This window comes from Elgaria multicarinata, chromosome 3, assembly GCF_023053635.1.
Source record: "Elgaria multicarinata webbii isolate HBS135686 ecotype San Diego chromosome 3, rElgMul1.1.pri, whole genome shotgun sequence".
NCBI classification, from domain to species: Eukaryota; Metazoa; Chordata; class Lepidosauria; order Squamata; family Anguidae; genus Elgaria; species Elgaria multicarinata.
In genome coordinates this window covers 60771616-60784984 of record NC_086173.1, presented here as the reverse complement: position 1 = coordinate 60784984, position 13369 = coordinate 60771616, and the positions used below count along the sequence as shown (strand labels likewise).

The 13369-nt window shown below is 42.5% G+C and overlaps 1 protein-coding gene across 1 annotated transcript in view; it reads right to left on the bottom strand.

Annotated features, from left to right (window-relative positions):
* Positions 1-10738, bottom strand: part of MYH10 (myosin heavy chain 10) — a 94132-nt gene extending 83394 nt beyond the window's left edge. The window contains exons 1-2 of the mRNA XM_063120432.1: positions 10654-10738; positions 3523-3895 (exon numbers count right to left, since the gene is read on the bottom strand). Of these exons, the coding sequence (XP_062976502.1) occupies positions 3523-3870 (348 nt within the window). The 5' untranslated portion in view covers positions 3871-3895; positions 10654-10738. The remainder of the gene's footprint in view (positions 1-3522; positions 3896-10653) is intronic.
* Positions 10739-13369: the final 2631 nt, after the last annotated feature.

Here is a 13369-nt window from a genome sequence, read left to right as displayed (position 1 = left end):
CCTATCTCAATTTACTAGGAGGGTAAGACAACTGAAACTGAAAGCAGATCTGGAAGCACTGGCTTCCTGTCACTTAGCTTACAAGAACCTCCTCAGAAATGAAAAAAGAAAAGAAAAGATGTTTAGGACAGTTCAATGGAAGGAGTTGGGTCTTGCAGCCATGGAAAAAATGCGAGAATGTTTGGGGATTTGATTACTGTAACAGATAATGGAGCACATCCCATATTAGAGGCATGTGTCTCAGCTAATACTTGGCATTCCTTTTTCAGTAATATCATTGGGAATGACGCAAGTGCTGACAATACTGGTTCAGCTTCCATCCATAACATGGCTGCACATCCAGAATGGCCCCCCATCACAGAACAAGAGCAAAGTTATCCATGCTTTAGCAGTGGGCAAAGCACCTGGGGAGGATATGATCCCACCAGAGGTTTTTAAGAGTAATCCTGAATGGTGGATTACTCATATCAATTCTACAGGAATAAGTTTCTCATATCAATTCTACAGGAATCTTCCCTGAAGGATGGAAGATGAGCATAATATTTCCAATTTATAAGAAAGGAGATAAATCTAAACCTCAGAACTATCAGCCAAACAATTTATTGGATATTAGCTCCAAGATCTACAGCCGTTTCCTCCTCCAAAAGTTGTTTGACTGGGAAAATGAAAATAATATTTTACATCAGGAACAAGCTGGGTTTAGGAAAGGCCATAGTATGGTGGACCAGGTCTTTGATTTGCACCATTTAATTTATAAATATACTACTGGTACTTCCAAAAGGCTCTTTGCTGCTTTCATTGACTTCTCCTCAGCCTTCGATTCAATTAATAGGAGTCGATTGTGGGACAAGCTTGCAGGGATCAATATTGGTATGAAACTGCTATTCCTGATTCAGGAACTTTATACAAATACAACTATGAGGTTAAGGGTCAGCACAGATGGGTGTCTATCAAAAGAAATCTGTACAGCCAAAGGAGTCGAACAATCTTTACATTTACCGTCTGTTTAATCTTTACATTAACAATATTGTAAATGAGTTAAATTGCCCAGAGCACTTCCCTCCCACAGTAGGCAACCGTAAAGTTGCAATATAAATCTATGCAGATGACTTGGTACTGCTATCCATGAACAAAATTGGGCTAAAGGGAAGTCTGAACAAACTTTATGATTTCTGCCAAATGGAACAGCTCAGAATTAACTACGCTAAATCCATGGTGTTGGTCTTTGGTAAACGTCCCCCCACATACAATTGGAAGCTAGGTGGAAATAAGATAGATCAGATTTCCTCCTTCAAATACCTGGGTGTATACTTTGATGAGACCAGTTCTTGGAAGATTCAGCTCCAGAACATTAAAATAACAGCACAGAAGACAACTCGAGCTAACCTGAAATTCTTCTACTTCAGGGGAGGCAGGTTGGTCGGTCCAGCACTGAAGGGTTTTCTTGCAAAAGTAGTTGCCCAAATCCAATATGGGATTGAGATTTGGGGGGTAAGGCATAAGACTTTGAAGGAGTTGGAGGTTTGACAAAATAAGTTTCTGAGATTATTGCTGGCAGTACCTCCAGGGACAACAGCTCACTTCCTCAGAGCAGAGACAGGTGTAGTATCTGTAGAAGCCAGGGCTCAGAAGGCAGCTCTTGTGTATTATAAGAGGGTCCTGGATATGCCAGAAGACCCCCCCCCCAAGCATTGCTTGAGAGAATGAATGAAGAAGTGTGGCTGGGCTAAATCATGCCAAGAGTTGCTAACTTCCAAAAAACTTCTACCAGATATTTTACCATATCGGGAGCCAAAAACAAATTGAGAGACTGCATATCTCCAGTATTCGAAGCAGTAAGCCTGTGTGAACCAGTTGCTGGGGAACATTGGTGGGAGGGTGCTGTTGCACGATGTCCTGCTTGTTCATTCCTGGCCAATGGCTGGTTGGTCACCGTGTGAACAGAGTGCTGGACTAGATGGACCCTTGGTCTGATCCAGCATGGCACTTACGTTCTTATATATGGAATAGGTAACAGCCAGGATTTAAATTTAATCAAAGCTTCACATTTTACTCAATGGTACTACTTGTTTAAAACAGATCATGAAAGAGCTCAATACCTACATACTTTTGCCTTTTTGAGAACCTCATTTACAGAACTACACTTCTAAACCATGCTCACAGCATTCTTGGATGGCAGGTACAGACATGTTCCAAGAAAATTACGGTTCTGTATCAGTGGTATGGGAGACGTAGAGGATATCACACACTATTTACTGTATTATCTCCTATATAAAAATCCCAGGGAGAGATTCTTGGGGCAGATTTTGGCATCCTTACAGTGGAAAAGTTCCTATGTGTAAATTTTCTGGCTATTGTCAGATTGTGACCCTTATGTTACACACAGAACAGCTTTGCTTTCTAAAGCCGCCAAACATATTTGCGCAATCACACTGAATGCTATTGCAGTGGACTGTGCAGGTGATTCACTAATTTGATTTCTGTTATTGCATGGTTTTATTCTGTTATTGCATGGTCTATCAAGCTGTTCTCTTTGTAATGGCTATTAGTCAAATACAATAAAATGATTTGATGACATCTAAGTTAAAACCAGCAGCTTTAATTGTGCCCAAAATACAATATAGAGCCAGTGCAGATATTAGAGCACAGACATAATGTGCTCCCTGCCACCAAGGGCTCATATTTTCCACACTCTGCCTCTGGAAACTTTAGAAGGTATCCCAAATAGAATTACAGTTGTCTAACCCTTAGTTGATGTTTGAATGATTGCCAATTCCTTATCCAGCAGTAAGAGCTGCAGACAAATCAGCAGATGGAACTGGTGGAAGTCACCTCTAACTGTAATCCAGTTTTCCAAGCACAGATAATGATGCATCAGAATCCTATGACTTCAATTTGGCCAATGAGGAGAAGTGAAACCCATCTATGATTGGAGTCCCAAACTTCCAAAGATCATAGGTTCTGCCAGTCACCACCACTCCACCTTGTCGGGATTCACCTTTAGGTGTAACACTTAAATCCACCTCCCTATCCAGTCCAAACACTGAATAAGCATTCTGAATATAGGTCCTGGTTTGGAAGTAGCTGTGCCATCACCATACTGGTGACACCAAATACCTCTTGTCTCGATGATCTAAATGATCTAGTCCAGTGGCCTCAAACATTAAACTTGAGATGAAAAATATAAAGAACAAAATAGAGTCCTTTACAGAAAAGTTTTCAGACGCACAATGATCAATTCTCATCAACAGATTAAAAAAGAAGCTTGCTAAAGCACTGAAAAGTGTTTACATCGAGTTCTACAACATCCTAAAGTCATATTAGCATTGCCTATAATCAAAGGTATTAAGGGCCAGAGAAAAATCAAACAGAAATAGTGTTAATCAGAATCAAAACCACACTGCAGCTAAAGTTACAAAGGCCCAAAGCTTACATTTTGAATGATCATTTAAAGATTATAGAGGTACTCCTTTTTTCACATTTTAGCCAATGAGGTAGCTTTGTAGGCTACTACATACTTACATAAATGAGCCCAGAGTAGTATCGGTCCTTCAAATTATGCAGAACAGAGGCTTCATTTAAACAGGTTAATTCTGCCATGTCTTCTACTTTAGAAAATTTGGGAGGATTCATCTTCTGAATATCATCTTTGTTTACAACTGCTTTCTTTCCATTTTCTGCCAGTTCAACCAATACTTCATCTCCCCTTTCCTCTTTGATGCTGGCAGCTTCAAAGCCATGACGTTCTGAAGGAATCCACACCAATTTTTTAGCAGTCCAGTCAGCCTGAGTAGCAGGGTTGTAGATTACTGCCCTGTCCACAAAGAGGTATCTCTCAGGGTCCTCCTGTACTGTCCTCTGCGCCATCATAATGGAAATATCCAACAACTGCAACCTAGTAAAAAGGAAAGGAAAAAATGTTAATTACTAGTAATCAAGAAACATTCTTTAGCTTCTCAAAGTTAGCAGACACGATAAATTAAGATAATATTGGGTATATATTAAATTTATTGGGTATGTAATATTAAATTTAATCTAGAAGGGGAATTTAGGAAAATCTGTAGAATTTTGCTACTCATAGAAAGAAAGTATATGAAACCTAGCCAGTTATGAAGCTTTCATCTCATCTTCAGAGGAAAGCATCAATGCCCCAATGAAATGCAATTTCTATACTAATCTATAACCCACTGAAGTGCTTGCATCTCAGCTTTTTTTTGTCCCAATGTTTCCAACATATAACAATCTTATATATCTTATATATCATATATTCCAATCTTATATATCAAGGCTGGGCTACTTGTGGCCCTCCAGGTGCTTTGATCTAAAACTTCCATCATCCTTCACCACTGACTATGCTGGCTAGGGCAAATGGGAACAGTAGGCCAAAACATCTGGAGGGTCACAAGTTGTCCGCCCATGCTACACATGTTTAATCAGAAGTAGAGATGTAAACTTAAATGAAATTGAGGCCATGAAAAAGAACTGTTTTCTTTCCAGGTAGTTTCGATAAAATTGGAAACTTGGGGGGAAATTGGATTGTTTACAGATCTAAAGTCCTTTTCGTTGCTTTAAGACAGTCTTCCACAACCTTGTGCCCTCCAGTTATTTTGGACTTCAACTCCCAGAATGGACCATTGGCCTCAGGCAGAATGGCCAATGGTCAGGAATGCTCAGCACTGCACACCAAAACATCTGGAGGGCGCCAGGTTGTGGAGGGCTGCTTCAAGAACATAAAGCAGCCTTTCTGTTCCTATAATTATTGTATGTATAACCTATGTCTAAAAAATATCATATTTTAAAAGTTTTAAAAGTAAACTCAGTAAATTTGTAATTATTGTCTGACTAGATTAGAACTACATTAAATGACTGCCACAGCATCAGAAACACAGGGCTCTATAGAACAAAACCTAAACAGTCAAGAATGCACAATGGTGACTCTACTCACATGTTGAGAAATGAAGCATAAATGTATATCAGTAAAATATGTTTTAGATCAATAATTTTATTAAGAAATAAAAGAACTAATGCTGAGAATCTTAGAGAGGATTACAAATCCCATGGCTTCATTATTTGCAGATATTTTACATTTCTATTCTTTCTACATCATTTCTAGAAATCATTTTTGGGGAGTAAAGGCTGGATAAAAACTGGGGCTTTCTCTTAAATTCTAAAAGAAAATATTTCATAATCCAAAGCTGTTCATTTTTCCCAATTATTTTTTTGGGGGGTGGGGACAGGAAAAAGTTTTCCCCGAATTTCTCCATTTCCCCCCAAGCTTTCACATCTCTAATCAGGGGGCCCATCTATAAGGCACCACTTTCATGGCTGATACCCCACCAAAACCCACAGCATTGCAGTTGTAAAGCAACAACCAAGACAATACAAGGGTATGATTGAACATGGAACACTTTGGCAGGATTGGTTATATGGACATAATGCAGAGAAAATAGTGACTAATGATGGGACTCTGAAAGGATTTTCCCCCCTTCTGCTCAGTGAAAGGAGTCCTGCATGCACGTACACAGATTCAAATCAATAAGTCATAGAATCATAGAATCATAGAATAGCAGAGTTGGAAGGGGCCTACAAGGCCATCGGGTCCAACCCCCTGCTCAATGCAGGAATCCACCCTAAAGCATCCCTGACAGATGGTTGTCCAGCTGCCTCTTGAATGCCTCTAGTGTGGGAGAGCCCACAACCTCCCTAGGTAGCTGATTCCACCCTCTCTCAGCTGTGCTCCTTCGTAGTTGCGAAGCTTTGAATCAACAGCCTCCAACAACTGCAAAATAGTGCAGCAACAAAGAGGGGAAAGTCAGCAACTGAGCCCACATTCGCAACAGCAGTTTCAAAGCTGCAGGGCTGGCTCCCCTCCCCACTGCCGTACTCAACAAAATGCAATGGAAGGCAATGAGTTAATTCCAGGTAACCATGTTTAGCTCTCTGCTCTCACCACACCCACACCCCATGCAACATTCCCTTTGGCCAATTGGCACCGCTTCCACCAAAGCAAGCGAGGTCACACAGTCTCCCAAACTGTACTGAATCCACAGTGACAGGAAAATCTATCACAAAATGATTTGGGGGGGGATGTGGGAAACAGATTTAGGACAAGAAACTCTGCACTAGCTATGGAGAGGGGCAGGCATCATCTGACACAATTGACTGGGGTGGAGCAGAAGACAAGTAAAAGCTCCATGTAGATACCTCCCAGTAGTTTCACCATATTAAATGTTTACTCCCAAGTAAGCATGCATAGGAATGCACCGAAGTCTCCTATGACAAATTACTTTGATGCAGGTTACCAGTTTCTGAATAGAACTGTTTTCACTTTATATTAAATATATGTATTTATCATAGGATAATTCATTTTTAGTGCAATAACAGAATGGAGCAGCACCCAGTGACCGTTCCACAGCTACCTAACCAATCCATAATTAGGACACTGACAAGTTCCATGCACTCATTATGCAAATGTTAAACAAGTAATGCATTTCCCACGTCATACCTGCATTAATTTCACTTCTACTAAAACTAAGTTATACAGTAAGTTTTTGACATAATCAGAATTGTCAGTACCATATAGATATAATCCCTACAAGGATACCAAGAAAAGGTAAGTGTATTTTGCCAGCCTCTGATATACCCAAGAGCTGCTCAAACAGAGCTAGCTTCTGTGTTCTTATGAGAATTTTGGACTTTGAAAGCAACTTCTGAGGAAGACGGCATCATGAAATGAGTCACCCCCAAGTTGCCAACAAGGACCTGCTAGAATACAGACAGAAAACAATTCTGCCATTCTAGCCCAAGAACACTTGAAATACAAAATAAAAAAGTCCTTGGAAGATAATTTTATGATGCTGCTAGGTGGGAGCATGGGGAACACCCCTATATTCACCAACATCAAGCAGGCCTACTATGAGATGGGACTTTAGTTTGTTACATTTTAATTCCATTCTCTGAAATTTCCTAGCCCTTTCTTTAGTTTGTCTGCCCCCATTGCAGTATTTATTCCTCTGTTAAGAATGATAAGCAAAAGTTCCAAAACATCATTTAGCAGACTGCACCTCATAGTTTATGGATTTTAGATAAAGATAGTGCACCAACATGGAACAAAGATCCTCTCATCCTAGCTCCTTTCCCTTCCAATCGGGAAACACCTGATTAATCTGGTGACTTTTTACCTCTTCAATACTTTTAATAAAAAAAATATACCCTAATATCACCCACACCAAAACCTCAGGACAGCAGCTCAAATAAAGTTCTTATTCTCTGATTTGTTTGGTCATAAGTCTCAAAACAAAACATCCAAAGTTAACAGCATAACTTCTGCATGACACTAAAACAATGGTGACTGAAAATGCAAATTGGTGTATGTGTGTGTAAAATGAATCTTGAGATGGTATGTAATACTGGAACACATAAACTAAGGAATAGTAATCTATAATGAAATAGGTAATACTTTAGAAAAGAGAATGACTGTCAAAGGACTATTTAAAGTATTCATAGTATTTATATACTCCAACATTAAGAATGCATGAGTCATAAGCCTTCCCCATCATGCATGTAAATACACAAAGAACTCAAAGCATAGAATCAATTACAGTTCTTTTAATGAAACAGCATATTTTCTTCCATAGCCAAGTGTACACATTTAGAAGTGTATTATGATCAGCATGGCATCAGCTTCATCGAACATAAACTGATTTGGTTCACGGGAAAAGCCAATTCATGAGTTGTTTTAATTCATGAATTGGCAGAGCCACAAGCAAGGGAGCAAGTGTGCTGCCTCCCACTTTCTCATCGCTTCCACCTCTTGGTTGTTGTAGATTTGATTGTTGGGTTAAACACTGGTTTAACTCTAAACAACCCAGAGGTTCAGATGTCACATCAAAAAACCCATTCCTCAGTTTTGATTAAACTTGATTCAAAATGGAAGTGGCAAGCACACGGGAGACAGTGCGCTTGTTCCCTCGCTCACAGCCCCAACAACCCATGGTTTGTCATTATGTACACAGTGAAGCTTAAAGGACAATGCAAGATGAAGTCAAGTTCTGTGCTGTGCAATTAGCTATGTAAAACTAATTAAAGACATGCTATTTTGATGTGCTCTAGAGTTAAAAAGAGCAACTAGTCAGATTTGAGGCCCTTGAAACATCTGGTAAAGTACCAAATTCAATAGTAAAGATGACATTATCTAAAATTACAGAAGAAAATTGTTGCTTTATTTCTTCCATGCACTCCATGACTACTACATCCAACCCTCTGTCAAAAAACATGGTCAACCAAGTTAACATGGGAAGACAACTCCCTCTATGCAAGGTAAAGTGTTAACCGTGTATCATGAAGCTGTGTTTTGCTAATCTGCAGGTTGGAATGCACTTTCTAAATGCATCACTTTGCTAGGGTTTTCATTTCACATATAACTCATCTGACTAAAGTAGAGATACTTGTATAAAGATTAAACGTTACATTAAAAGTTGCTCACCATAAGATTTATTTCATGCAAACAGCAGTGCACTCCAACATGCAGGTAAGTTGCAAAATGTGCAGCCCTCCCCCTAATACTCCCTGTATTGCCTGTACAGTTTTAGACAGAAACAGGTAGATGCTGAATCAATGCTTAGTAGTTACTATGTGCCTAACTGTTCCCCTCCATACTGGAATGAGTTTTATCTACAGCATTAAACACAACCCAAGCATCTCATCCCTTAAAAATTAATACAGTGTAGTATTCTTTAACACCTATTTCTAAGGAGGAGTGAAAACGTTTCTATATAGAAAATTTTAAAAATGATGCATTCAAACAGAATTCAGCTCATCCTCCTTTAAATGAGCATTCTGTAAAGTACATTACTAGTGTCTACACTGACAGCACGTCAGCCTGATAAGTCACGAAAACTTAACAAATGCAAAGCAAGCGTGAAGTCATTCAATCCACCAGAGGGCCATGAAGCAGCCTGCTTCACTGCAGACCAGTTGAATTCACATCATTAGACCAAGAACCGACCACAGTACGCCTAGCCAAGATGGTACAATGCTTTAGGAAAAAATGCTCGCAAAGCAGGACCCACAGAGGGGAAGGAGCATTTGTAAGGCTGCTCCAGTTGAATTCAGAACCAAAATAAGTAATGCAGAAAGCAGGAACAATAGAATAGTAAAGAAAGCTAAAACCAAATTGCTGTAAGGTAAATCAAGATGGCACCTTTGAAAATACTGATGAACACACCTATAGCAGCATTCGTCTAATGGGATCCCACATGAACAATTGTTTTGCATACACTTTCTATTTACAATACCCAATTGGTAGCCATTTCATTTTCTTCCTTGTAAACCAGCAATGTAAAAAACAGATCTTCAAAACAGATTCTGGTGTCATTCTAGTCCAAGACAATTGTGTCCCATAGCTGCACTGTGAAACTAACTTACAACCACATCCTTTGAATGCATCATCTACTATTTACAAATAAAGAGCCACCATTCAAGTTCAGAAGAACAGAAATAGTCACGTTCCCTTTTTTGGCTACCCAATTACCTGGATAACTTGGCAACCTTATTTTATGCCACACTGGGATAGAAACTTTGTCATGAATAATCAACATCACTAGGCATTTCTCCCAATTAGGAAAACACACACACCCAACAACCCTCATTTATCAGGCTGCACCTCTCATTTCACATCCTCAAAAAGAAGTGACTTGAAAAAGAAAAGTACAGATGTAGCAATTGGGTGTCTGTGTGTGTTTGTTCCATGCTGCCCTTTCAAGGACATAGAACACCTCTCATATATTTGTAGCATCTCGCATGCTGTACCAATCGGTCTAATAGATTAAACAGCTTTGCTCCTTTAAGGTGAGCTGGCCAGTTTTGGGGGAATAAAGTGGTGTAAGCTCCAATTTGGAACCAGTTCTGGCCAGCACTCACAGTGATGAAGGGAAAGCGAGCTGTGCTAAAATCTATCTTCCTCACTCAAGAGTAGAACAGAACGGAACAAACGCCATCCATGGACGTGTAGAAAGACCTTCATAGGGCAGAGAGATTACGGGGCGGGGGACGGCTAACCTACACAGGCGGAGAACAACCGGGAGCCACACAAAGAGCGGTTTAGAGATGAATGGAGCAGCATCCCCGGCCCCAATCCTCTTACGCCATTCTCATACAAACCAAACGGTGTGCATCGTCTGACTTCAACCGGCCCCAGACAACCCCACCCCACCCCCTTAAACAAAGGGACACGTGCGTTTTTCTACGACCCGGCCCCACGACAGACAGCCGTTTTGATACATGTACTGCCTCGTATCGTTAGGGCGGGAGAGAAGGGGGGAGACCATTACCGCCAATCCCATTCCACACATACCCAAGGAGCGAAGAGGGGTCGCTCGTTTCATGCGCCTTAACACAACACTCCGAAAGGGAGAGGGTGGGAACGGGAGAGGGGGGAGGGTCTGAATACCGGGGAAGGAGAGAAAGGCAGAGGACGGCGACCCAGGTCCAGGGAGACACTGGCACGAGCTAAGCCCCGGCTTCTTGCATCCTCCCCCACCCCCGGCCCAGACTAGGCGGGAAATGGAGGGAACGGGGGCGGGGGTACACGGAGCGACGGTTACAGCCTCAGCCTCCCCCTCCCCGCTTCTTCCTCTCACTCACGCGCCCCACCTGTACGCGGTGTGTGTGTGCGCGCGCGGGGGCGCCTCTCAACCGTGAAGCCGGTCCGCCGTGCGGAGCCGTCTCTCTCCGGCGCGCGTTCGAACCGACTCCGCACTGTAGCCGCCCCGCCCCCGCTCCCGGCGCCTTTAGCGCCACACCGAGCACTCCCCACCTCCTCTCTTGTCCCGCCCCCCCAAAAAGCTACCGAGATTCCCATTGGCGCCTCACTCCCCCACCGACGTCCTCCCTCGCCGCCTATTGGCCCCTAGGCAGCCCCGCCCCAAGCCAGGCTCATAGCAACCTTCTCAAGCTTCTCCATCGAATTTCTCCCCCAACTTCGCCATCCCGACCGAAGGCTCCGATTGGCTGGCTGCCCCTGCCTGTTAAGAGAAAGCTTTGCTTCCAATGGCGGGCGACTTATGCTTGTCACTGTCGCACATAGAATGAGGCGGGACGTGGAGGATCTAGGGTGCACACGCAGCTGCAGTCACCTTTTCCTTTTCTTGTTGTTGTTTGCTTTTGGGGGGTTTTCTTGATTGGGGTCAACTAAGCTAGTCCGGGCCCGAATGGGGGCAGGTGAGGTCAGCTGTAGCGGCCGGCATCACAGAGCGCTCGCGCGGGTCCGGCTGTGGAGGAACAATGTCGGCGTTCCTTGGTATGGAGTCGCATGCAGCACCCACCCCGCCCACTTGCACTGCCGGGGGAGCTGCAGCAGGCGCACCCGCCTTCTCCCTGCCTGCTGCATGGTGGCATAATTAGAACGCTAGAGCGGTGGGTGTAATGCGCTGCTGCCGCAGATCGCTTGAAGCTCCGTGTAGCTTTGCGTGGGAATAGCCCTGGGCAAGGCCTTGGAGGTATGCTGAATGTAACGCCCCCACCGCCACATATAGGCCGTGGTGCTGCAGCCAGCAAAGACCCTGCATTGGCCGCACCTATACACTTGTGCGCTGTTTACACACCCCTACTTCGCACGCTATCTCCAATGACCTTCCTCATAACCACTACAAAGTGCGCATGATGCGTTGCTTTCTTGCACTGAATGGAAAACTTCCCTTTGCGGTCGACTGCCAGTGCAAATCCCTCCTCTCCCCTCCCCCCCCCCCTATTTCCATATGCAACATCTCCCCCTGTCCTTCCGGTTTGAGGGCCTTTGCAGATTTGTACATAATACTGCACTCCCCCAAAACTGGAGTGACCATATGAAAAGGAAGACAGGGGTTCTGTATCTTTAACAGTTTTATAGAAAAGGGAATTCTGCAGGTGTCATTTGTGTGCATGCAGCACCTGGTGAAATTCCCTCTTCATCACAACAGTTAACACTGCATGAGCCCTGCCTAGCATGACCAAATACAAGAGGGCAGGGCTCCTGCAGCTTTAACTGTTAAAGGTACAGGAGCCCTGTTCTCATGTTCATATGGTCACCCTACCGAACTGACCACCTCAGATATGTCTTGATCAATACCTTACACTCCACCCTAGCTCCTTTACTTCAATCTGCACACCTTCTCTGCCTGGTCATGCTTGAACTACCTATGCCAATAATATATGCTATCATTTATTTGCAATGCATCTCTGGTTATTTTGCAAAATGTTTTATAGCTTGAACTAACTGTTTTAGAGCTGCTTCTGATCTCTCAAGACAGAGAAAACCAGAACCAATGCAAATGTCAAAAGAAAAGCTGTGTGTGTGAGAAAGAGAAAGTATTTTCTTAAACCCTAATGATCATACTTGGTTTCAGTACAACAGCAGTATGGTTGGCTTACATGTATGCTTGTTTGGAGAGGTCAAGCACACTGTGAGAGTTCACAGGGCTAATTGGATCTAGCTGTAAGGAGACTGATCAGATGAAATCCATTAGCACAGTTCTGTGTGAATTGGACTAAAAACACACCCAAATTCAGCCTCAAGAAAAATCTGGATTCTGTTACTTCTATTAATTACAAAAAATGTATATATTTGCATATGTGCATAATGTATTTTACAGCTGCTAGTCATAGGAAGAGGCAAGGAACTATACAAGACATTGAAGACCCAATGTGGAGGAACCCTGGAAATTGGGATTTGCTCTAATTGGGATTCGCTGAGTGGAGGCCAAAAACTCCAAGACAAGGTTTCTCAAGTTTTTACTAGCAGCCTGCAATTCTGCAAGGTGACGGCCCTCAGAGGATCTGAAGGACTGCCCACTATTTTTAGGCAAAGCTAACATACTTATAGGGTAACACCTGCCTTTCCAGGTTTCCTCCACACCAATCCTGGAAAATTCTACTCCACTCCTACCCCATTTTGATACAGATGACATCCCTGAGACGTCATCAGAAATGACATCCCTGAGATGTCATCAGAAACTTGGGGCATGTCCATGCCTATCTTCGCAAACATGTGGACTAGAAACATACATTTGAAAATTAAAGTTGAATTGTGTTTTGCACCCTGAATTAAATTTGCACTTGAATGCTTGCATGGAATTGCAGAACATGCACAGTCCTACCCATCTAGATAATTTGAATGAAGAAAATGAAAGACTGGGCTTTCTTTCATTGTAGACTGGGACAATTCAGGATGCTGTAAGACACATTTGTAAACAGCTTTAATTTAGAAGGAAGAGAGACGATACTTGTTTATGGTTTGGTGGTGTGTTTTTCCTTATAGAAAGTCATTCTTTATGCATTTATTACACTTACATACACCTTTCTGCCAAGTCACTGGAGGCAATTTACAGTTTCA